Below are 25,186 nucleotides of genomic sequence, written 5' to 3'. Positions count from 1 at the left end.
GTGATGGGAGAAGCGTTACCGATTGTTGTTTCTCTGTGATAATCGGAGTGATCCCACAACAAGGCAGATTAGTACAGGCCGTGCTCAGAACATTCCAGCCCAACCTGTTCTACGTGCTCGGGATAACGACATAACATCTGTGCATCACTTATCCTGCTCTGAGTGGTGTGCGCTCAGGTCTCCTTACCATCCTGGCCAGAGTTCAGGAGATGCTCGCCAAGGTCGCAGCCAAACACTCGTTCCCTCAGGATCCCTCGCTGCTTCAGCTTCTGCTTGCTGGGTCTGGACTTCATGAAGGTCCTCAGGAATGTGATGAGTTTGCCGTGTTTCCGGGACACTGCACAGACAGCATGATACCAACGTTACCCCCCAAGATACAGTCTCGGGCTGTTACAGACACAAGCAGACATTGTGCGGGTGAACTGCCCCCATTATGTATGAGTTACGCCAAGAGCGAATGATTCCACAACTGATGCACCGACAGATCGTGAATGCCAACGCTGGCTACTATTTATGGCTGATGGATGAATCAGGGATATCGCTAGCAGACACAAATAGAACTGCTCTCAGCCATTGTGTGGGAGACGAGGAGGAGGGGGACAGGGAGTGACCACACAGAATGCAGACCATTCCCCATTCATTCTCCCCGGAGAGTCCAGAGCACAGCAAGTCCTGCTGATGACTAAATGATGAAGCCTCTAGCTGTTTACATCATAATAATGTGATAAACATTGCATTAGGGAAACGCCAGCGACTGCTAGTGGGACCTGCACAATCTATTTGCAGATGGCGGGCAATCACCTAGTGGTAGGATGTACACTACTTGTATCCGGTGATGAAAGGCTGTGACAAAGCACATTGGTGGGCTGCAGAGGCTGACACTGAAGCTGGGTACACACTGGGCGATATATCAGCCGTTCAACTGAACAGCCAATATAGATCGCGAGCGCGCCCTGTTGACCTAGTGTGCACCCAGTGTGAGACATGGAGGCGCAGCAACAATATACAGGACATGAAGCACTGTTATGCTGGGTACACACTAGGCCGACGGGTCGCCCATCCGATCTGACGATTGGCAAGATACATTTACCAATCGTCCGCCCGGTGTGTCGGGCCTGACCTGACAACTGTGCGAGCGATTGAATGGCCGATATATCGGCCAGTGTGTGCCCAGCTTACATGTTTGCTCCCTGCACTGTTTGCCTTATTACTGCTATCACATGGATAATCTTCAGTATGTGTAATTAGGCTCTTGTCCTTGGTGCTTTGTACACACACTTACTCATCAGCTGATATAGGACACCATGCAGCCTCTAACCACATACAATGACCCACATCACAGGGTGAATACTGGACGTCCTCCCCCCTAACATTATCCCCATTATGCATCACCGGCCCAAGCAGGACCAAATGTGGCCGCATCCCGCGATTTTTAAGCAAACTGTGCATGAGTTACGGCCGCCGTACACAACTTAGAGCCTCTACGGTAGAGTCTGTGTCAAGCGCATCTCAGCCACTTCTCGCTGATGGCTAAATGGGCGTTACTGGACGAGACAGAGCGGAAAAGAGTCCCGTGGGAGTACAGCCAGAGTTACGGCCTTGTCAGAGTTATGCAGGAGCCTGCAGCAGCCAATGTGTACCCAACTTAGGTGCTTCTCAATACTACTGTGTATAATTAGGGGGACCCCAAGTGTCAGCGTGTTATTATTCTGGTACCCAACTTAGGTGCTTCTCAATACTACTGTGTATAATTAGGGGGACCCCAAGTGTCAGCGTGTTATTATTCTGGTACCCAACTTAGGTGCTTCTCAATACTACTGTGTATAATTAGGGGGACCCCAAGTGTCAGCGTGCTATTATTCTGGTACCCAAATGAGGCGCTGCTCAATAGTACTGTGTATAATTAGGGGGTCCCCAAGTGTCAGCGTGCTATTATTCTGGTACCCAACTTAGGTGCTTCTCAATAGTACTGTGTATAATTAGGGGGTCCCCAAGTGTCAGCGTGTTATTATTCTGGTACCCAAATGAGGCGCTGCTCAATAGTACTGTGTATAATTAGGGGGTCCCCAAGTGTCAGCGTGCTATTATTCTGGTACCCAAATGAGGCGCTTCTCAATAGTACTGTGTATAATTAGGGGGTCCCCAAGTGTCAGCGTGCTATTATTCTGGTACCCAACTTAGGTGCTTCTCAATAGTACTGTGTATAATTAGGGGGTCCCCAAGTGTCAGCGTGCTATTATTCTGGTACCCAAATGAGGCGCTTCTCAATAGTACTGTGTATAATTAGGGGGTCCCCAAGTGTCAGCGTGCTATTATTCTGGTACCCAAATGAGGCGCTTCTCAATAGTACTGTGTATAATTAGGGGGTCCCCAAGTGTCAGCGTGTTATTATTCTGGTACCCAAATGAGGCGCTGCTCAATAGTACTGTGTATAATTAGGGGGTCCCCAAGTGTCAGCGTGCTATTATTCTGGTACCCAAATGAGGCGCTTCTCAATAGTACTGTGTATAATTAGGGGGTCCCCAAGTGTCAGCGTGCTATTATTCTGGTACCCAACTTAGGTGCTTCTCAATAGTACTGTGTATAATTAGGGGGTCCCCAAGTGTCAGCATGCTATTATTCTGGTACCCAAATGAGGCGCTTCTCAATAGTACTGTGTATAATTAGGGGGTCCCCAAGTGTCAGCGTGCTATTATTCTGGTACCCAAATGAGGCGCTTCTCAATAGTACTGTGTATAATTAGGGGGTCCCCAAGTGTCAGCGTGCTTTTTTCTGGTACCCAAATGAGGCGCTTCTCAATACTACTGTGTATAATTAGGGGGACCCCAAGTGTCAGCGTGCTATTATTCTGGTACCCAAATGAGGCGCTTCTCAATAGTACTGTGTATAATTAGGGGGTCCCCAAGTGTCAGCGTGCTATTATTCTGGTACCCAAATGAGGCGCTTCTCAATAGTACTGTGTATAATTAGGGGGTCCCCAAGTGTCAGCGTGCTTTTTTCTGGTACCCAAATGAGGCGCTTCTCAATACTACTGTGTATAATTAGGGGGACCCCAAGTGTCAGCGTGCTATTATTCTGGTACCCAAATGAGGCGCTTCTCAATAGTACTGTGTATAATTAGGGGGTCCCCAAGTGTCAGCGTGCTATTATTCTGGTACCCAAATGAGGCGCTGCTCAATAGTACCGTGTATAATTAGGGGGTCCCCAAGTGTCAGCGTGCTATTATTCTGGTACCCAAATGAGGCGCTTCTCAATAGTACTGTGTATAATTAGGGGGTCCCCAAGTGTCAGCGTGCTATTATTCTGGTACCCAAATGAGGCGCTGCTCAATAGTACTGTGTATAATTAGGGGGTCCCCAAGTGTCAGCGTGCTATTATTCTGGTACCCAAATGAGGCGCTTCTCAATAGTACTGTGTATTAATAGAAGGTCCCCGAAAACAGATATTGTGACTGGGGAAAGCACATCCCTAATACACGCTGTGAGGCAAATGCTGACGCTTCAGATATGACCAGATCCAGCAGCTGAAGAAAAAACACATTACTGAAAGGAGCATTTTTTTCTGCTAACACACTGAACAATGAGCGGCTCCATTCTTAGATCTGCCGTCTCCCTGCCACTCACTCCACTTTACTCCTGGAACACTGCACAGTGTCTGGAAACACAGAAACTCCTTCTGAACACAAGACTATGGCTGAGAGCAGGTGTGAAGTAGAGGCACAGCAGTATATTCCCACTAAGCACCAGCACTATGTATTCCACACACACAGAAAAGGTCATTTACCAACTGCAAGAGCCAAATGCTCCTTTTGTGACGCCACCTGTCTATACTGCAGGGCGAGCGGCTGCATTGTGGGGGTTCAGGAGCCTGCAGCAGCCAATGAGAGCATTCCTCGCCAGCTGCAGGACCCCGCCTACTGTATCAGCCGCATGCAGAAACAAGATTTCATTTAACGGGATGGGATTATTTAAATGTAAAAAAATAAATTGAAAAAAAAAAAGGCATCAAATTCACCGCTGCAACCCCTCTGTGCTGCTGTGATCAGCTCTGTCCCTATACTTCTAATGAGACGCACTCTGCACCCTCCAGATCTCATGTTTGCAGCATCTCTCTGGATGGACAGAACTGGCGAGAACAGTTCAATACCTCCCCGCCCCCCCCCCCCCCCTCCTCCAAAAAAAATTCTGCAGAAACATTATTTGAACATTAAAATTAAATATTTTAAAAATATTTTTGAATTTAAATGGATGTAATCTATTTTATAAAGTTTTTTTTTTTGCAGCACTAAAGCCCAAATTTTCCCTTCCACTACGCAGGCGCACAACTGAAGAGACTGGGCCCCTGTGAGGCGGTGAGCTAAAGCTTACAGGTCCGGGCCAGTATCACTAGCTGCATCAACAAGATTTCTAATGGTAATATTTCCAACAGAATATTCCTTTCCATTGTAAACATTAAAGATTTGATTTATCGCAGATTTTTAACCGCTGTGCTGTAAGACCTTCGACTTTGGGCGCCAATCCTGCAGTTTAAACAAGTTGCGTGAACATCATCCCTTCATTATAATTGGTAAGGAGATTAATTGCTCATTTAGGCTATTTTTTTTTTTTTTTTTAAGGTGACTCAGGGCAGGAAAATCTACTATGACCTGAGTAATGAGATTTATTGCAAGTGATTAAAGGGACATAATAGCATTAAGTAACACAGTGTTTTGTAAGTAATTATTCTCATAAAATGTAATCCAGAGACTAAATAGCAGCCGCGCTCTGCGGAACGCTGGGACAGAGGTGCAACAAAGCAAAAAAAACTAACAATATACTAACTACCTGCAAAGTTCTATAGAAGAAAATCAGGAAGAAATATACTGTATATCCAAGCAAAACACGGTATATACACCCTAATGGCACAACGTGCAACATATTTAAATCTGTGAAATTCACCTTTGTTTCCTCACTGGTTTCTAAACGGGGGAACAGACCGGGCTGTGGCTTCTCAGTGGCCACACTGGTTACGGGCAGCTAGCACCAGTATACGCCTTATACAGAGGAATCCCATACATAGCGTAAATAGATCTGTCACTGACTCTCTGTGTTGGCGTCTCTCCTTTATAGACGATAAGGCGGAATATATGGGGGAAGGGGATTAAATCCCCCCTCTGTGCTACAAGAATACACCAGAAGCCGAGAACTGCAGTAATAATCCGGACATTTTTGTTCATTCTAGCCCAGCACATTGGTGCGAGCTGCAAGTCTTACCTGGTCCTTTGTGAGCTGAGGCCCGCAGGTAAATCAGCTTTGTCTACAGCACAGGAATAAATCATTGGGCTCGTCTCTGCCTGCCGAGCGGCTGTCACTTCCCAGCTTCTAGTCCCTCTGTGTCCTACAGCACATGCCACAAACCCGCTGCCCCTAATCCACCTCTTGCTCATTAACACAGAGATCCTATTAGACTGCGTGAGCCCAGACTCTCCTGTAGTCTGACAACTCTCCCAGTCTTTGCTCCTGTTCCAACGGTCCCAGGTAGAGAGCTCCTTCCCCCCCCTGCACTCTGCTTCCTCAATACATCCTTTAGCCAGGTACTGGCTCCACCTCATCTATAGCCCAGTCACACCTCTGTTTCAGGCTCCTGCCTCTCTGTGCTGTCTGGCTCACCAGGTGCAGTGTCTGGAACCACCCCACCCCCCCTCTGCACTGGGTAGTAACATACACAGGGTCTGTATATTGCTCTGGGTGCCTTTAAAGAAGGAAGGATTCAATCAGGGAGCAGTGAGAGAGGAGACGGTTGTCCTCCTGTGTTTGTATAGTAAGCTATTCACAAAGGTAGTGAGCTGTAAGGAGCTGATAGGGGGGGGATGTGGGATGTAAAACTTATTTATGCTAAGAGGATACAGAATAAATTGGGAGTTTTGTTTTGGGCTTGTTATGGATCAACAGGAAACAGAATGTGTTAAACTTTATAACTTTGTTCAGTAATACTACATTGGTCTATTACGCAGATGCTGTGTCTATGGCAGGGGATATTGGACCTCATTCAGAGTCGGTTGAAGCGGACGCACGGTCGTATGGGAAAAGGGGCCGTATATGCAAATGATTCCCTCGCAAGTTGCGTCCCTAAGTTCGGATCGGTAGCTGGCCGACCAAGGGGAGGAAGCAGTCGGAAGACAAAAAAAATACGCCCCCTTCTCGTACGCATTGCACGTCATCTCCGGGCATATAAGGATTAATCGAGACCATCGGGAACTGGTCGTAGAGCTTAAGGTTGACCATACCCTCTGTTAAGCTCTACGATCATTTCAGTGTAAAAACCTCCCATGTCACATGACGCTACTTTGTTAATTATGCACTCCCATAATCCGTATGCACTCCCATAAAACGCCGTTCGCATAATGAGGCACGCCTGCGTTCGGATCTCCACTCCTCCATTTTCAAGCACCTTCCCCTGTGACCAACCAGTGCTGGCAGCGTATATTTATGTATGGACGGTGGGTGTAGGAGTTTTCAGTAATAGTTACGTACATAGGGGCGGTAGCAGTGGGAACTCCGCCAGTATGTGTAGCTTATAATATGTAAAATCGCTCTGCATATTCCCAGAAATCAGGCCTCATGCAGATATGTGCCAGGCTGAGGAGCCGGCCTGCACCCAGAGAGACATGACGGGAGGGAAGGGACAGGCTAACATTGGCTGAGTGCAGCGGAGGCGCCTTCATGCGACTGAGAATGACGTGGATGACTGTCAGACAGACCCAAATACACCCTTCCTAGGGTGCATGAGGCCAGGTGCCAACACACAATGGTGATGATGGTCACCAGCCCTAGAAAACCACTTACAATTGGCTGATTGTGGATGATCCAATGCCAGGTGCTTTTTCCCTTGCAAAACCTATACCGATGCTCCTCGCCTAACGACCGAGCTCCGTACATACGACTAGGTCGTTAAATGAATCGGTCGCTAAGCGAGGATATATAGTGTGGCGCGGGTCGTAAGTCCGAGTAGTCGCTAAACAGTAGGTCGTACTGTATTTCTGTGTGCGTCACGTGTTGTACCTGATATATTATAGACATTTTCTTAAAGTACTGTATGTAACCTACAACGTACGTAAGCCCGATGCCAGACCCCATGTATACACAATGGCGGTGATTTAGAGTGCATCTGCAGCTAAGGCAGTACCAGCCTCATTGCCAGCATGTGTATAAATGGTCCAGGCACTGTGTATCCCCAATAAGGTGATTTGAAATTCAAGGTCCGCCAATAAAAGCAGCATTAAGATTACAGCAGGGTATTCAGTTTTCACTGTCCAACCAATTTCAAGCAGTATAAAGTAGAACGTTTCAAGCACATTGGAACAGCAGCGGCTCCTACCCTCTCGGATGAGGGGGGCTACTGCCATCGCTGCCTGCACTGCAGGAGGAGACAGTAATCCGGGTCCCAGGGCCTGTGCAATTAATCTGGCAGGCAGCGGGACCATGTATGCGCAAGACACTGACTTCTAGGGTCTTCATCAGCTGCAGACCCTAGAAGCCGGGTAGGGCTGCCCGAAAGGCAGAGTAATGGTTTCTGTGCTAATCTCAGCCCGGACTGGCAGTCTCAGGGGGAGAAAATACCTCCCCCTGGGGCTGCCTGTCCTGTGTGACTGGCAGGTGGCGTGTCCAATGGGAAGCCACTGCCAGTCACAGTGTAGCCAGTGCAGTCACGGACTGCAGCAGGCTCACTGATGTGGCGGAGTTTACTGGAGGGGGGTGGGGTAAGATCAGCTACTGCTTGGGCGGTAACGGAGCTTCTGTAACTCATACGTGTGACTGGGGAATATACGATATGGAGGCTTGGATGGTATAATAGACTGTGAAGCTGGAAATAAGCAACAAATGACAACAAATATAATCAGGTTTATCTACCCTCAGATATCGTATTGTTACAAGAGCACCGGTCACATGTACATGGTGGTAGCAGCCATTCAGGAGAATAGAACCAATCAGTGACTAGGATCCAGTGACCCGATTCCCGGGATCACAGGTACAGCTGCCTCCCGGTGTCTATATGACCACAGCTCTGTGACTGGGGTATAGGGGGAGACGTGGCAAGCCTTGGAGAGAGCTCTGTGACTGGGGTATAGGGGGAGGCGTGGCAAGCCTTGGAGAGAGCTCTGTGACTGGGGTATAGGGGGAGACGTGGCAAGCCTTGGAGAGAGCTCTGTGACTGGGGTATAGGGGGAGGCGTGGCAAGCCTTGGAGAGAGCTCTGTGACTGGGGTATAGGGGGAGACGTGGCAAGCCTTGGAGAGAGCTCTGTGACTGGGGTATAGGGGGAGGCGTGGCAAGCCTTGGAGAGAGCTCTGTGACTGGGGTATAGGGGGAGACGTGGCAAGCCTTGGAGAGAGCTCTGTGACTGGGGTATAGGGGGAGACGTGGCAAGCCTTGGAGAGAGCTCTGTGACTGGGGAATAGGAGGAGACGTGGCAAGCCTTGGAGAGAGCTCTGTGACTGGGGTATAGGGGGAGACATGGCGAGCCTTGGAGAGAGCTCTGTGACTGGGGAATAGGAGGAGACGTGGCAAGCCTTGGAGAGAGCTCTGTGACTGGGGTATAGGGGGAGACGTGGCAAGCCTTGGAGAGAGCTATGTGACTGGGGAATAGGGGGAGACGTGGCAAGCCTTGGAGAGAGCTCTGTGACTGGGGAATAGGGGGAGACGTGGCAAGCCTTGGAGAGAGCTCTGTGACTGGGGTATAGGGGGAGACGTGGCAAGCCTTGGAGAGCTCTGTGACTGGGGTATAGGGGGAGACGTGGCAAGCCTTGGAGAGAGATCTGTGACTGGGATATAGGAGGAGACGTGGCAAGCCTTGGAGAGAGCTCTGTGGCTGGGGTATAGGGGGAGACGTGGCAAGCCTTGGAGAGAGCTCTGTGACTGGGGTATAGGGGGAGACGTGGCAAGCCTTGGAGAGAGCTCTGTGACTGGGGTATAGGGGGAGACGTGGTAAGCCTTGGAGAGAGCTCTGTGACTGGGGTATAGGGGGAGACGTGGCAAGCCTTGGAGAGAGCTCTGTGACTGGGGTATAGGGGGAGACGTGGCAAGCCTTGGAGAGAGCTCTGTGACTGGGGTATAGGGGGAGACGTGGCAAGCCTTGGAGAGAACTCTGTGACTGGGGTATAGGGGGAGACGTGGCAAGCCTTGGAGAGAGATTAAGTAGAGAAGTTGCCCAAAACAACCAATCAGCTTCTGTTATGGATCTAGCCGTCTATGAAATGATAGTTAGAAGCTGATTGGTCGCTTTGGGCAACGTCTACGCTTGATCTATCTGTAAAGGTGCGTACGCGCTAGACGATAGAGGAACGGCTGCACGATTACCAACACTGTAATCGTACAATCGTTCATCTCACTGCACAGTGGGATAATGTGCCCGCACTGAACGATAGGTCGTTATCGGCAGATCGGCCGGCATGTTCAGGCGATGATTGTTGTCGAAAACGACCAGCGGGAGCGCGCATCGCTGGTCGTTTTCAACATTATACTGCACGGTTACTTAGCGATTGAACGATTACGATGTCGTAATCGTTCAATCGCTCAGTTTAACCGCCCAGGGTGTACGCACCTTTAGACTTCATACATCTCATATATACAGGAGCCGTAGACCGGAGTCCGGCTGGAATGATCACATAACGCTAAGTCAAGCTAGAAACAACTCCTCCATGAATTCGTCTTCTTCTCTGGTCTCTGTACTGTAGGGAAGGAAGGTATAGAGGTATATTGCAGACATATACTGCAGTAAGGCACTACACAGACAGACACCTGACAGGCCACCAGGAGGGACAGAGGGAAAGCCCACAATGCATTGCTACAGCACTTGTTAGTAGAAAGTTCTACATCTAGACTAGATCCAGTGTTAGGGCTGCAGACCGTGTCCCGAGTCCTGTGGGGAAAAGTCTTTACAGTTCCGGAAACGGATCTACCAAATCGCATGCAGCAAAATATATTCCGCTAAGGTGTTTTGTGGTAATAAAAGGTGGCGTGGGAATAAATGGTGACACTGGCGGAGCCTTCGGCGACAGCCGTGATACAGTAGGGGGGTGGGAGTTCCCCCAGGACTCAGAGACAGCGGCTGCTGGTACATACAAGAACGCACATGGAAGAGATACCTGAACTCAGCTTGTAAGGACTGGGTACCTCAGAAAGGCACGCTGGCCCCGGCCTTACACTATCCATCTCCAAATCTGTGATTATTTGGGGAAGACAAATAACAATATGAAGGACAATGGCAAAGGACAGAAAGAGAGAACGAGCATGAAAGTGACAAGACAACCTGCGCTCTAGCTGCACTGCCGGCTACACTCATGTGAGGATGCACCCGGGGTGTAGGGGGGATGGTCATCCCCGTAGGCACCGAACTCCCACCTGACCGGCTACACTCATGTGAAGATGCACCCGGGGTGTAGGGGGGATGGTCATCCCCGTAGGCACCGAACCATCACCTGACCGGCTACACTCATGTGAGGATGCACCCGGGGTGTGGGGGGGGGGGACGGTCTTCCCCGTAGGCACCGAACCATGACCTGACCGGCTACACTCATGTGAGGATGCACCCGGGGTGTAGCGGGGACGGTCATCCCCGTAGGCACCGAACCATCACCTGACCGGCTACACTCATGTGAGGATGCACCCGGGGTGTAGCGGGGACGGTCTTCCCCGTAGGCACCGAACCATCACCTGACCGGCTACACTCATGTGAGGATGCACCCGGGGTGTAGCGGGGACGGTCTTCCCCGTAGGCACCGAACCATCACCTGACCGGCTACACTCATGTGAGGATGCACCGGGGTGTAGGGGGGACGGTCATCCCCGTAGGCACCGAACCATCACCTGACCGGCTACACTCATGTGAGGATGCACCCGGGGTGTAGGGGGGGGACGGTCTTCCCCGTAGGCACCGAACCATCACCTGACCGGCTACACTCATGTGAGGATGCACCCGGAGTGTAGGGGGGACGGTCATCCCCGTAGGCACCGAACCATCACCTGACCGGCTACACTCATGTGAGGATGCACCCGGGGTGTAGGGGGGACGGTCTTCCCCGTAGGCACCGAACCATCACCTGACCGGCTACACTCGTACATTAATCATTGTAGTGCACATAATGGACTGGTGTTCCTGAGCTAGGTGTTAGGAATATAAAGACATTTCTAGAGGTGACGGCTGCGAATACACAAGTGTTGGGGACATGCTGCGACTATCCCAGTCACAGGCAGCATCTCGTCCCATAGTATGGTTACACAAAGTGCCACCTGCAGCCATGATTGCTGTGACAGGGCCTGTGTGCTACTGTGACTTACTGTAGCTCTCTCACACTGCAGCCAGGGGGCGCTGTCCTCGTGCACCTATTGCTCCCATGTAATCTGCATTATCTGTTCCATTTCTGGGGAAAACTGTTATGATGGTAACAAAATGAAAACCTGCAGAGTGTCGGGTGCATTCCCGGAGAAAGTGTGCATAGGAGTTTTAATGTGCCCAATTGTTCTTCCGGCACAGGAGAATCTGTATAAATAACAGGATCCTTTATTACGTACTAAATGTTCCTTTCATATGGGTTAGCCCTGTCAGACCTTACCCTGTAGTGTGCTGCACATGCAATAGAGAGAGAGAGAGAGAGAGAGAGAGAGAGAGAGAGAGAGAGAGAGAGAGAGAGAGAGAGGACATGGAACCGTACAGGGGGGGAAGTAGCTCCAGGACGCTGGCCTCATTCCGTGTGCAGGGGAGACTGGAGGGAACAGATCACAACAAAAGGATTAAAAAGCAAACAAGCAAAGCAGACCTTTACCCTCTCCTATTGTCGCTGCCCTTACAACCCAACACCTAGATCATATAGCCTGCAAACACCATAAGGTGATAACGCCAAATTTACAGACAACCCCCCAGAGAAACGTTGGACTAAGAACAGACAGAGGAAAACAAGGTTACACTACGTGGTCTGGGCACTCGCTCAGCCCAGAGAGAGACAATAATCACAGCAACACAGTGACCGTAACACAATCTGCTCCATCGCTGCTTGGTTAGTACAATGAGAATACACAAGATGAGTACACACCACACAAAGACACTACAATAGAAGCTATAGGGGAGAACAAATGCATTCCAATGTGTCATGTGCCCAATGACAATATCTTGTTAAAGCTGAAACAAATCTACTATTTCATCTGCATCCAAGAGCTGATGGTGCCGGAGTATTAATGAGCACTGGTATAAGGTATAAGTGTGGTGGTTACAATGTACATCATTATCTGTCCTGGTAGAAGCTTCCTGTAAGGAGCTGATGGTGCCGGAGTATTAATGAGCACTGGTATAAGGTATAAGTGTGGTGGTTACAATGTACATCATTATCTGTCCTGGTAGAAGCTTCCTGTAAGGAGCTGATGGTGCCGGAGTATTAATGAGCACTGGTATAAGGTATAAGTGTGGTGGTTACAATGTACATCATTATCTGTCCTGGTAGAAGCTTCCTGTAAGGAGCTGATGGTGCCGGAGTATTAATGAGCACCGGTATAAGGTATAAGTGTGGTGGTTACAATGTACATCATTATCTGTCCTGGTAGAAGCTTCCTGTAAGGAGCTGATGGTGCCGGAGTATTAATGAGCACCGGTATAAGGTATAAGTGTGGTGGTTACAATGTACATCATTATCTGTCCTGGTAGAAGCTTCCTGTAAGGAGCTGATGGTGCCGGAGTATTAATGAGCACCGGTATAAGGTATAAGTGTGGTGGTTACAATGTACATCATTATCTGTCCTGGTAGAAGCTTCCTGTAAGGAGCTGATGGTGCCGGAGTATTAATGAGCACTGGTATAAGTGTGGTGGTTACAATGTACATCGTCATCTGTCCTGGTAGAAGTTTCCAGTAAGGAGCTGATGGTGCCGGAGTATTGAATAGCGCCTGGGAAGGAGCTCCTGGGTCTATTCAATTCAGCGCGCTGTAATGTCGGAGAATGGCCGTTCTCACGCCCTAAATATGGTGTTTAGTCGCGAGAACTGGAATTCTCCGACTAAACTGCCCGGCGCGATGCTGTTTCCATCCATCCATCCCAGGAGGGGAGCGAGAAGAAATCCTTAGTCAGGCTTAACAGTGCGCTGAATTGAGTCGCTCCCGTAGCTCCTTCCCAGCGCTATTCAAATCACGTTGAATTGAATCGAGCCCATAGTTAGTTATCAAACCAGCGTCTGTAATACCAGCTACGTAAAGCCCACAGCTCCAATGCTGCATTTTGAGATGTCACTATTATATTGCATTTTAAGATGTCACTATAATGATGTGGCAGATTAATCTTTGTATTGTGAAACATGCTGGTTATTGGGGAATGCGGTGTCACCCTGATCAGTGCCCTGTCCCCGCTGGCATCATTGCCCCCTGCACCCAGCATCAGAGGGTTAGGTGACTGCTCGCTGTAACATCTACAGACAGAATACAGACGCCCAGCTGGTCACACCCGCCCTGTACATTATATGCCCCATCACCAAGATTTCAGCATACACCAACTTCAGATGGGATTTTACATGATCAATTTCTATCATCTGTGTTTTCCTACAATCTCCCCTTTAACTGTGAGACAGGTGACATTATGCCCCAGCCTCTCCCCTTAGTCTCTCCCTTACATGCCTCTGTACTATGTTCCCTAATACTTTGGGGTCTTACCCTGTTTCTGTGAATGTTATGGTTTTGTCACTGTGTAATATGTCCGTGCTCCATGGAAAATAATCATTTTCGCAAACGTATTGCAGTTGTAAGTACACAGTGTATAAGATCCTTTTAAGTAAAATGTTACGTTTCTTTGTCTGGTTTTATTCATCCTTTAAATTGTGTTTCCAATTAGGGGAAGATGAAGTAGTTTTGGACATTCTGCAGAACATAGAAAACGTGTTTACATTCAAAATATAGAGGAGCGGGGGCGCGGGGTCTGTCGGTGCACAGAATGGTGGGTTGGTTTATAAGAAGAGTATCTGAGAATGATAATTATATAATTACTGTGTGTATGCGCTATCACATGACCAGCTCTGTGCAATGTGTATAATATAGAGGTGCCCATAACACCTGCAATATCTTTATCCAGCATCCGTGGCTCCAGCAACCTTTAGGAGAGAGGTGTAGTATAACACCAGATACTTTACTATTAATGATCTTTACCCTTACACCCATTCTAGGTACTGTGTATGTTCATACCGTGTCGTTCTTATTCAGAGATCAGCACATAGGTCACATGACTGTCTGTATCCCCTCTGACACCCTCCACAGTGGACACTACATTAGTGATACTCTGACCTGGAGGCAGAATACAGGGCAATATATTCGTGGTTGCACTTCTCGTTAAGGTAACCCCACATAAACAGGTATGACGCTACAACACACCGACACACGTACACATTGTGCATCTTACTGCTTGGGTTAGACTGACTGAAGACAGGACAGTGATGGACATCTTATGTTACAGGACAGGGAACACGCATGTTACAGGAGACAAGTTCAGTATACACCCATCACTCACCTGGTTTGGGCACCGAGTTGGTCATAGATTGGGGAACTTTATCGTTGATTAATTCGACACATTCACTGGGAAAAAATCCAACCTGGGGGAGATAGGACATGTCAGGAGGGTACTCAGACCACGTGCTACCCATTTTCCAACACAAATTTTTGCTCCAAAAATGACATCTTTTTTGGGGTGAATTAAGATCTATTTTTTTTTTTGCCTAATTAGTCATGAGGGGGGTGGGGGTTCAGGGGGGGGGGGGTCCAAAGGATTTTGAACCAAGTCCCTACATTTGTACCCCAAAATATGTATTTTGCACCTCTTTTCTCCTGCCTTTGGGTGGAGAAACGTTTTCACCTGCTTTTGCCTATGGAGTTTTCACCAAGGCGAAAACGTCCTGGAATGGAATACGGAGATACTTCGGAAACAGGCGACAACTTTTTGCCGATCGCGGCTTTTCGCCTCTAATTGAATACGGGCTCTAACTACCTACCTGAAACCCGATTTAGCAATCTAATGCACTTTATCAGGCTTATGTTTTACACGCTCATGTCAGCCCTTGCTATGGGATGGGGAGGGGTATGTGTAGCAGTAAGTACACGCTCGTGCCAGCCCTTGCTATGGGATGGGGAGGGGTATGTGTAGCAGTAAGTACACGCTCATGCCAGCCATTGCTATGGGTTGGGGAGGGGTATGTTTAGCAGTAAGTACACGCTCATGTCAGCACTTGCTATGGGTTGGGGAGGGGTATGTTTAGCAGTAAGTACACGCTCATGTCAGTCCTTGCTATGGGATGGGGAGGGGTATGTGTAGCAGTAAGTACACGCCCATGTCAGCCCTTGCTATGGGATGGGGAGGGGTATGTGTAGCAGTAAGTACACGCTCATGCCAGCCCTTGCTATGGGATGGGGAGGGGTATGTGTAGCAGTAAGTACACGCTCATGTCAGCCCTTGCTAAGGGGAGGGGGTATGTGTAGCAGTAAGTACACGCTCATGTCAGCCCTTGCTAAGGGGAGGGGTATGTGTAGCAGTAAGTACACGCTCATGTCAGCCCTTGCTAAGGGGAGGGGTATGTGTAGCAGTAAGTACACACTCATGTCAGCCCTTGCTAAGGGGAGGGGTATGTGTAGCAGTAAGTACACACTCATGTCAGCCCTTGCTATGGGATGGGAAGGGGTATGTTTAGCAGTAAGTACACCCTCATGTCAGCCCTTGCTATGGGATGGGGAGGGGTATGTTTAGCAGTAAGTACACGCTCATGTCAGCACTTGCTATGGGATGGGGAGGGGTATGTTTAGCAGTAAGTACACGCTCATGTCAGCCCTTGCTAAGGGGAGGGGTATGTGTAGCAGTAAGTACACACTCATGTCAGCCCTTGCTATGGGATGGGGAGGGGTATGTGTAGCAGTAAGTACACGCTCATGTCAGCCCTTGCTATGGGATGGGGAGGGGTATGTGTAGCAGTAAGTACATGCTCATGTCAGCCCTTGCTATGGGATGGAGAGGGGTATGTTTAGCAGTAAGTACACGCTCATGTCAGTCCTTGCTATGAGGTGGGGAGGGGTATGTTTAGCAGTAAGTACACGCTCATGTCAGCCCTTGCTAAGAGGTGGAGAGGGGTATGTTTAGCAGTAAGTACACGCTCATGTCAGCACTTGCTATGGGATGGGGAGGGGTATGTGTAGCAGTAAGTACATGCCCATGTCAGCCCTTGCTATGGGTTGGGGAGGGGTATGTTTAGCAGTAAGTACACGCTCATGTCAGCCCTTGCTATGGGTTGGGGAGGGGTATGTTTAGCAGTAAGTACACGCTCATGTCAGCCCTTGCTATGGGTTGGGGAGGGGTATGTTTAGCAGTAAGTACACGTTCATGTCAGTACTTGCTATGGGATGGGGAGGGGTATGTTTAGCAGTAAGTACACGCTCATGTCAGCACTTGCTATGGGATGGGGAGGGGTATGTTTAGCAGTAAGTACACGCTCATGTCAGCCCTTGCTATGGGTTGGGGAGGGGTATGTTTAGCAGTAAGTACACGCTCATGTCAGCACTTGCTATGGGATGGGGAGGGGTATGTTTAGCAGTAAGTACACGCTCATGTCAGCACTTGCTATGGGATGGGGAGGGGTATGTTTAACAGTAAGTACACGCTCATGTCAGCACTTGCTATGGGATGGGGAGGGGTATGTGTAGCAGTAAGTACACGCCCATGTCAGCCCTTGCTATGAGATGGGGAGGGGTATGTGTAGCAGTAAGTACACGCTCATGTCAGCCCTTGCTATGGGATGGGGAGGGGTATGTTTAGCAGTAAGTACACGCTCATGACAGCCCTTGCTATGGGATGGGGAGGGGTATGTTTAGCAGTAAGTACACGCTCATGTCAGCCCTTGCTAGGGGATGGGGAGGGGTATGTTTAGCAGTAAGTACACGCCCATGTCAGCCCTTGCTATGGGATTGGGAGGGGTATGTTTAGCAGTAAGTACACGCTCATGTCAGCCCTTGCTATGAGATGGGGAGGGGTATGTATAGCAGTAAGTACACACTGCTGGACTTATGTCAGTAAGACAGAGGACAGAGTGGGGGAGGTGAAAGGGTAAGTGCTAGTTTTGTTCTCACCTGGAATCCATGCTTTCCCCTCCACCACGTGGTCAGCTCCTTCGGTGGCATGTCTATAACAGAGACGATGTCTCCCACCTGCAGAACAAGGAGGATAAACACTGAGTTCTTTATCATAAGACAATGATCAGGTCTCGGAAGGAATATTTGTAGTAGGACAGAATTTGTTGCAGTAATCACAGAACCGCAGCCCATTAGTAGACAGGATACACAACCAGGCTTTGCTCATGTGGCCGGAGACGAGTGGTATAAAGCAGACATTGATTAGAATCTGTCTGTGCCCCCCTGCGGTAATCTTACCTCAAAGGACAGTTCATCAGGGGCCTGCGCATTGTATCGTTTGATAACATGAGCCGCTGCGATGGCTGGAACATTGATGGACGACTCTTCATGGACAAGCAAATGGTTCCCTTTGTTATCGATCTAGTAGAGACAGGAGAGAACTGGGCAGTTACTGGGCACGTTGAGCAGACACTTTGCCTGCGATGTCCTACATGTAACACCGGGGACTGATGTGAAGCAGAACATTGGAGCGTCCTTCAGCTGCACAGACAGACAAATGATCTGCTCCTGCACCAAGGATTTCCATGTGCTAGTCTGGGAGTCTCAGGTATCATACCTCCATCCACGTCAGGGCTGGTCCACAGTTGATCTTGTTTCCGGCGATGGCTGACAGGCGTGACAGGTACGCCATCAGCATCTGTGTGACCAGCTGAGATAAAAACAGAGCAGAGATCACATAACACGTAGGATCACAGAGAGCTGGACAATGCACAGACACAAGGGGTCTTCTTCTATGGAAGGGGTCACTGCTGCCTGAGAGTTCTCTCCGTCTATCCATATTCTATGTGTGTCCCGCAGAGCTAGCCTTCTATGGAAATGTGAGAATGTGGCCAGGGAATCTCCGCTCACATCACATCACACTTGCCATGGAATAGAATCAGGTTTTGTTAGACCGTGTTGTGTATACTAAGTGCACCTGCACTGGATGTGTGAGACACAGGACTTCCTATGGCCACAAAAGGCACACGCCCTCCTGACATTTAACAGGCCATTGTCTTTTTCTGACAAAGGAAGCTAAATATATCATCTGTGCAAATTAAAGAGCAGGTCCTTGGAAACGAGTGTTAGCTCTGCAGACAGGTGAGAAATGTATACACAGCTATCACGCCACCGTTCCCTATAGTGAGGATGTTGGCCCGTCCCAGTCACTGCAGCCCATGAAATGTAGCTGAGGCTCGGACATATGAAACTCCTCTGTAAAGTGAATAATCTGAGATACATGTATATGAGGAGGTGCAGTCACCGTCAGAGGCCTCACCTCGGGACTATCCTTCACGGCGTCGGAACGGGGCAGCTCTGAGAGCTGGGAGAAGCGGCGGTCATATATACATAGATGGAGGTGTTTGTCCAGCACCCGGAAATCTTCATAACTCCGTTTAACTATCCAGCTGCGGCCCTGTAGGGAAGGATGGAGTATAACTCACTCAGCTGTTGTACCAAAAGTAAAACTGTTAATCGCTTTCTCAGCTGGACCTGCTACCTGCAAGGGATGCGAGACCATCTGAGGCAACGTCATCCCTACGTCAGCTCCGTCTGTGGCTTACGCACCAGACGGCGCGGCTCTGATATCTGAGCGCAGGCCAGTTTGCTAGACATTAGTTACAGCTGGGATAAGCAAGTGGCTGGCATCGTCTGTAACAGAGCTCATCTCGGAGCAGGAGCGATGTGAATTAGATCTACTGAAATCAGCACAAGTGACAGGCAGCCGGTGTAAGGATCAGCATACACTGTACATCAATACGCCCAGACTGTACATCAACACGCCCAGAGGACGGATACAGCCGAGAGCCAGGGAATAGGGAGGGAAGGGACAAGTAAACATCTGAACAGGTTTAGCTGCTCCGTAAAGGCATCGGAAGAGATGTGTGGGAGATTTATTCTGATGCGGTGGTTCATGGACCATTTCTGTATGTGATCGTCAGTTCTATAATGCTAATGTTATCCCTGAGCATAATGATGGTTCTGTGTATAGAGGGAAATTGTACAATGATTGTTCCACATTACTGGGATGCTACAGCTGCGTCTATTCATGGTAAAGGTAAGGGCGTATTACATGTGCAGGATAGTAAGTATGGTGCTGTGTGACATGAGTGTAAACCATTATAAGCAAAGTGCAGCGTTCTGATGATTGGGTGAACAGAAATACTGCGAGCTGAGGCATTTGGCGAGATACTTTGTGCGGGGAAATATGTCACCCCCGATGGCCGTCCTCTACCGGCATGCACACTAATGAGCCCATAGAACCATTCTAGCTCATAGTGATGTTTCTGGGGCCACAAACTGCAATTTACTGGTACGGACATGTCTGTGGCAGCTTAACTGCTAAATCTACTACACATATACAGATCATGCATCATGGCGTGCCAGGTCCCGTGCGCCTCTGCTAGCGTCGGGCAGAAGATGCGTCTTATTGTCGCAAAGTGATGCGAGTAGGACGCACCAGGAGACTGCTGATTAATTTAATGTGCGACACTTGTACCTCTGTGTGCGACGGAGTCTGAATCTGTGTACAAAGCTCTACGATGTGGCGGCGTCTTTTTTCCACGCTAAGTTCCATTGTGCTTCATATACAGACTCGGTCACACACAGATATACAGGTGTCACATATCACATTGATCACAGTCTCCTAGGAGGTGAGTCCCAGTCACATCGCATTGCCACCAAGAGGCATTTTCAGGCAAAAAAGACGCTCAGCGCTAGCAGAGGCGCACGGGACCTGGTGGGCTCACTCGCACCTGGCGTCTCATGCCACATTGCGTATTAAGGACACATTGTACATTCATCCCTGGGGCAAGCTGGTCTCGTTGGGTTACTTTAAGCTGTTTTACCAGCAATCTAGAATGCGACCTCCAAAATTGAGCCCTGTCTGGGAATATAGTTGGCATCCTGACTGTCAGAATCGTATTAGGGTCAGGGAGAGGGTTAGGGTTAAGCTGAGTACACACTAAATGATGTGTGTACCCAGCAATGTTGCCGACGATCGGGCGGTCCATCACACTGGTGATCTAGTGCCTGACCGCCCAATCCCCTGTCTGATATTTCTATTGCTCTATATCAATGGTTCTCAACTCCAGTCCTCAAGTAAGTACCCCCAACAGGTCATGTTTTCAGATGGGACAATTAGTAACTCAGAAAAATAGATTAACTCATCTGTGTGAGGAGCCGAAATGTAGATTCCTCTGCCTATAGACAAACCAACTTTATACAGAGCCAGGATGTGGGGCTCATATATTATATTGGAATAACATAAATGAACACGTCAGAACTAGTTTTTAGATTTTACTTATTTATCTAGCACCTTCTAGAAGATAATAGCTAGAATATGATTGGTTGCTATGGGCAACATCTCCACCTCTAAAAACCTGCACTTTAGTAAATATACCCCTTATAGTATAATGGTTCCCAAACTGGGTGCTGAGGTACCCTGGGGTGCCGTTGGGCACTTGCAGGGGCGTCACCAGTTGGTTTAGGACCAAATCAAATTATTTATGGTCTATCACGTGATTGGCAAAAATCAATTCTGGTGGCTGCTAATCATAAAATATGTGGGCAAACAGAAGCGCAACCCCATCCACCACATAACTGAGCCTAAGGATGACCGCACAGCACAATTTACTTCTGTAATAATCTTTGCTGAATTTCTCAATAAGGAACTTTTGGCCTATGGGTGTCATGAACAAAATGCTGGTACTCAAGAACGTTTGGGAACCACCGGTCTATGTAAACAGATTTTAAATGATAACCATCTAATTAACACTACACTACAGGACAGGCATACAAAGAGTGATAGCCTGCGGGGAGGGGGGCATTAAAGAGCGTGCTGTATAAGCAGACACACCAGACGTTTGCTAGAAAGTCATGTTATGTGCTCTGTAACATCCTGATAAGACCCATGTGATGCACTCATGCTTTTTAAGACACTGCGATTGACCTTACCTCTAATGAACAAGGCTATGAGACTTCACTTAACCAAGCAGTGAGGTCATTCAGATAAAGGCCTAGAAGCTTAAGTAACTATCTGGACAGTCAGGCTGTTAAAATGCACTTAATACTGATCCCAGAAGCTCCTCCTGCTGCCTGTAATACACCACATAACACGGGACCAAGAGAGGAAACTCCCCAGCTGATAACACTCAATGTGGATGACAAACATCGCATCAGCAATAATGAAGGTGTGCTAACTCATGGCCATGGCAAAAGGCCCCCATACATCAGAGATTGCTGCAATCGTGCATTTTGCAATCGATTGTGTACAAAAATCTTTCCCTTTTTCAATCAATTGCAGAATTGCTACAATCGATTGAAAAAGGGAAAGATTTTTATACACAATCGATTGCAAATTGCACGATTGCTGCAATCAATTTCTGATGTATTGGGGGCCTTTAGACACAACAAGGGCCTTTAATCGGGATGTAGTCAGGATCCCAATGGTCACAATACCAACAGCGGCATCCCAACCGTCACAATCCCTACAGATTCCAAAGGTGAGTATTAGGATTAGGCCAGGGGTCTTCAACCTTGGCCCTCCAGCTGCTATGGAACTACAAATCCCAGGATGCCCTGCCACAGTTTTAGCATGCTGTTATATCAAAACAGTGGCAAGGCATGCTGGGATGTGTAGTTCCAAATCAGCTGGAGGGCCAAGGTTGAAGACCCACGGGTTAGGCACTAGGGGGAGGCTGCAGGAGGAGTGGGTTAGGTCTAGGATTGGAGTTCAAATACTCACCAAAATCTGTCTGGATTTTGCCCGTTGGCATGCCGCTGTTGGTATTTGTGACCGCCGGGATCGCGTACCCAACCTTTTTTAAATCTAATACCCAGATGTACACTTCACACAAACAACTACACAATGACATTCACCAATCAGACACTGAAGGGCAGTGAATATAATAACATGTTACAGGAGTTATACACACACTTGTATTGGGGAGCTAATGACCTGACATTCCAGGTTACAATGTGCAAGGCAATTGCGGAATGGCAGCCATCTTTGGCCGAACGGACAAAAAGAGCAGAGCTAAAAGTTCCAGCCGCACACGTGGATGGTGAGCAGTGGCTGGTCAGGTCTGTGATGACAATGAGGTACGTGGCCACCTCTGGTAAATATTGGCATGTTTGCAGTTCAGAGACAAGATATGAAGATGATCTATTGGCTTCAGTGACACCAAACAGCCCCTACCGACTCTCCAGGTCTGCGCCGAGCGTCTTTATCGCCCAAAAAGTGCATCTCATTCACATAAATAAAACAAACGGGAGCTACAAATCTACTTAGCTAGATTGCACTGTGCGCAGAATCGGGGTGGGGAGGGCGTGTAAGCACAGCCAAAGTACAGTATGGACGTATTCCTACAAAATTCGTCAAGTGCTTACCACTTCTCTCAGGCTCCTGTATGGCACCTGGAACCGCTAACTTCTGGGTATGTGTAGACACACTGCTACAACACTTCCTTGTTAGTGTCGGCTAATTCAGCCTGGTCCTTCATCAATGACCAGTCTGCACGGTAGATGGCAGGGGGCTTGAGCTAGGAGACACTGGGGCAGATGTATGAAGCTCTGGAAAGTGATAAAGTGGAGAGTGATAAATGACCAACCAATCAGCTCCCAACTGTCATGATACAGGCTGTGTTTGAAAAATGACAGTTGAGAGCTGATTGGTTGGTCGTTTATCACTCTGCACTTTATAACTTCCCAGAGCTTCATACATCTGCCCCACTAAGGTTAATCCAGAACAGCAAGGGAATGGAACAACGTATTGCCCTATTCTGGTGGTCACAGGATACAGCAGATGAGTTGTCTTAAAGGCAAGCTGTCTACTGCTCAATGGGCAGTGGGGAGTGGTCACTCTACTGTGCCTGGGACCACCTGGATAGATAATCACCGCCCAGGTGCAGGCAAGCCTGGGGTGGGGGGAAAACTTACAGGATCCTGCTAGGGGACCTTAACATTGGCAAAATTTGGGCTACAGATGCAAGCACAGAGGGTCCCCAGACAGCAGATTCCTGGTCACTGAGTGGGGGCTCTTTTGGGCTCCAGGTAAACCATTAGCTGGCTATGCTGGCCAGCTCTGTCTACCTCCTCATGCCTCTCTGCAGTAGGAGGCTGCATGGGAGGACATTCAGGTTACCTGGGAGGGAGGCTGGGGGACCCAGCAGACCAAAGCGAGCTTCAGTTCCCCCTGTACCCCCAGGGAAAAAAGTGCAATTTATTACTTTAAATTCATTTAAAACCTTTTTACATTAAATATATATGACTCCGTGCCTGTACACAGCATCAAGTACCAAGGCCCTGCAGCTGAGCTTTAAAACAATATATATTAGTACATTTTATTTAAACATGTGCAGTGTCTTTGGACTTATAAACACTATTCCCTGTGCTGGCGGTACCAGGAGCTACTCTCCCCGTCCCCAGTATACACAGTGCTCCTGCGTGTTATCGTCTGAGCACCGCAGCCTCTGGACTCAGGGCCTCATTCAGACCTGCTCGCAAGCGGCTCGATGTTGAGGCCCTGCGCACGCGCAACCCCCGGAGCAAGAGAGAAATTCTCTCGCTCTGGGGCTCACTACAAATGGGGCGGCTGTCGATGGTGATCGACAGCTCGCACTGTTTTGTAGGCGGGGTGGGGGGGTGGCTGGCCAAACGGAGGCGTTCCCGAAGGAACGCCTGCCGTTTGGGGGCGGCCCCACTGACATCACTCATGATGACAGTGGTGAGCTTCCGGCTCTATTAGAGCCGAAAGCTCAGTGGGGCTTGCGGCAGACGAGACCCTACCACAAGGGTCTCGTCGCAAGCCCTGATGGTCACTCCAAGTGTAAAGGCGGCGCATATAACACTCTTGCCAAGCTAGACGCCACTTGCGTATGCGGCCAGCTCTGCAGGCTAAGCAAAACTTGTCTTTTTCTGGGGTGTATTTTGCGCTTTTGATTTAGATGTAAATTCTGTCCAACTCAGCGGGAGTACCCTAAATTTTACATGCCACGTTTAAGCAGCAAAACAGGTTCCATTGGAGTCTGAACCCTTGTTTAGACATACTGGAGACAGCCAGGAAGTTGATAACATGACAGACCTGTAAAGATACATTTTCTCCAAACACCAAAAATGATCAGCAAAACACACAGAGCGTAGTTAAGCCATGTGCGCACACCAGCGATGATGTCACTCACAACCCAGCTGACTAAGCCATTGACAGAGTTGTTAAACGATCTTGAGAACATTCGATTTAGAGCAGGTATGTCAAACATGCGGCCCGAATAGATATTTTCTGCGGCCCCACAGTGTGGGCTCACATATATATAATATGCGGCCCACACCCCTGCCACGATCGGAGCACAGCTCCGATCTGGCAGTGTTTACTTACCAGGCTGGCAACGCTGGGTCTCTGAAGCGATCAGAAGCCAGCGTTCCCAGTGATGCAGCGCGCGGGTGACGTCATGACTGCACCTGTCGCTCTGGAACTAATTAGAACCAGTCAGTGGCAGCGTCTGCGTGGGACAGGGGAGGTGATGACGGCGTGGACTAGAGAGGTGCCCAGCGGCCGTCGTGAAGGTAAGTACGACGGGTGAGTGGGGTCTGTTCTAACCTGGGAGGGGGCACAGAATAAGGGGCATTACTGGAGGGCACAACATAAGGGGCATTACTGGGGGCACTACTTAGGGCATTACTGGGGGCTCTGCATAAGGGGCATTACTGGGGGCACAACATAAGGGGCATTACTGGGGCTCTGTATAAAAGGGCATTACTGGGGGCACAACATAAGGGGCATTACTGGGGGCTCTGCAGAAGGGGCATTACTGGGGATTCTGTATAAAAGGGCATTACTGGGGGCTCTGCAAAAGGGGCATTACTGGGGCACAACATAAGGGGCATTACTGGGGGCTCTGTATAAAGGGGCATTACTGGGGCCACAACATAAGGGGCACTACTAAGAGCATTACTGTGGGCTCTTTATAAAGGGGCATTACTGGGGGCTCTGCATAAGGGGCACTACATAAGGGGCAATACTGGGGCTCTGCATAAG

General features: G+C 48.9%; 1 protein-coding gene across 7 annotated transcripts in view; it reads right to left on the bottom strand.

The window, feature by feature from the left end:
* Window positions 1–25,186, bottom strand: part of ARHGAP32 (Rho GTPase activating protein 32) — a 313,447-nt gene that overhangs the window by 22,538 nt on the left and 265,723 nt on the right. For 4 of the 7 annotated variants that reach the window (XM_088476258.1, XM_088476259.1, XM_088476256.1 and 1 more), the window contains 8 exons: window positions 18,431–18,568; window positions 17,729–17,821; window positions 17,410–17,532; window positions 17,110–17,187; window positions 14,513–14,594; window positions 11,689–11,739; window positions 10,123–10,197; window positions 188–337 (listed from right to left, as the gene is read on the bottom strand). In XM_088476258.1, the coding sequence (XP_088332384.1) occupies window positions 188–337; window positions 10,123–10,197; window positions 11,689–11,739; window positions 14,513–14,594; window positions 17,110–17,187; window positions 17,410–17,532; window positions 17,729–17,821; window positions 18,431–18,568 (790 nt within the window). Of the gene's footprint in view, window positions 1–187; window positions 338–5,252; window positions 5,680–10,122; window positions 10,198–11,688; window positions 11,740–14,512; window positions 14,595–17,109; window positions 17,188–17,409; window positions 17,533–17,728; window positions 17,822–18,430; window positions 18,569–25,186 lie in introns of those variants that run through there. The other 3 variants (XM_088476260.1, XM_088476261.1, XM_088476263.1) reach the window with 2 other exon arrangements.

Source organism: Taudactylus pleione, unplaced genomic scaffold, assembly GCF_031769625.1.
Source record: "Taudactylus pleione unplaced genomic scaffold, aTauple2 ptg000185l, whole genome shotgun sequence".
Taxonomy (NCBI): Eukaryota; Metazoa; Chordata; class Amphibia; order Anura; family Myobatrachidae; genus Taudactylus; species Taudactylus pleione.
The sequence above is the reverse complement of the archived record's forward strand: the minus strand, read 5'-3'. Positions and strand labels throughout refer to the sequence as shown.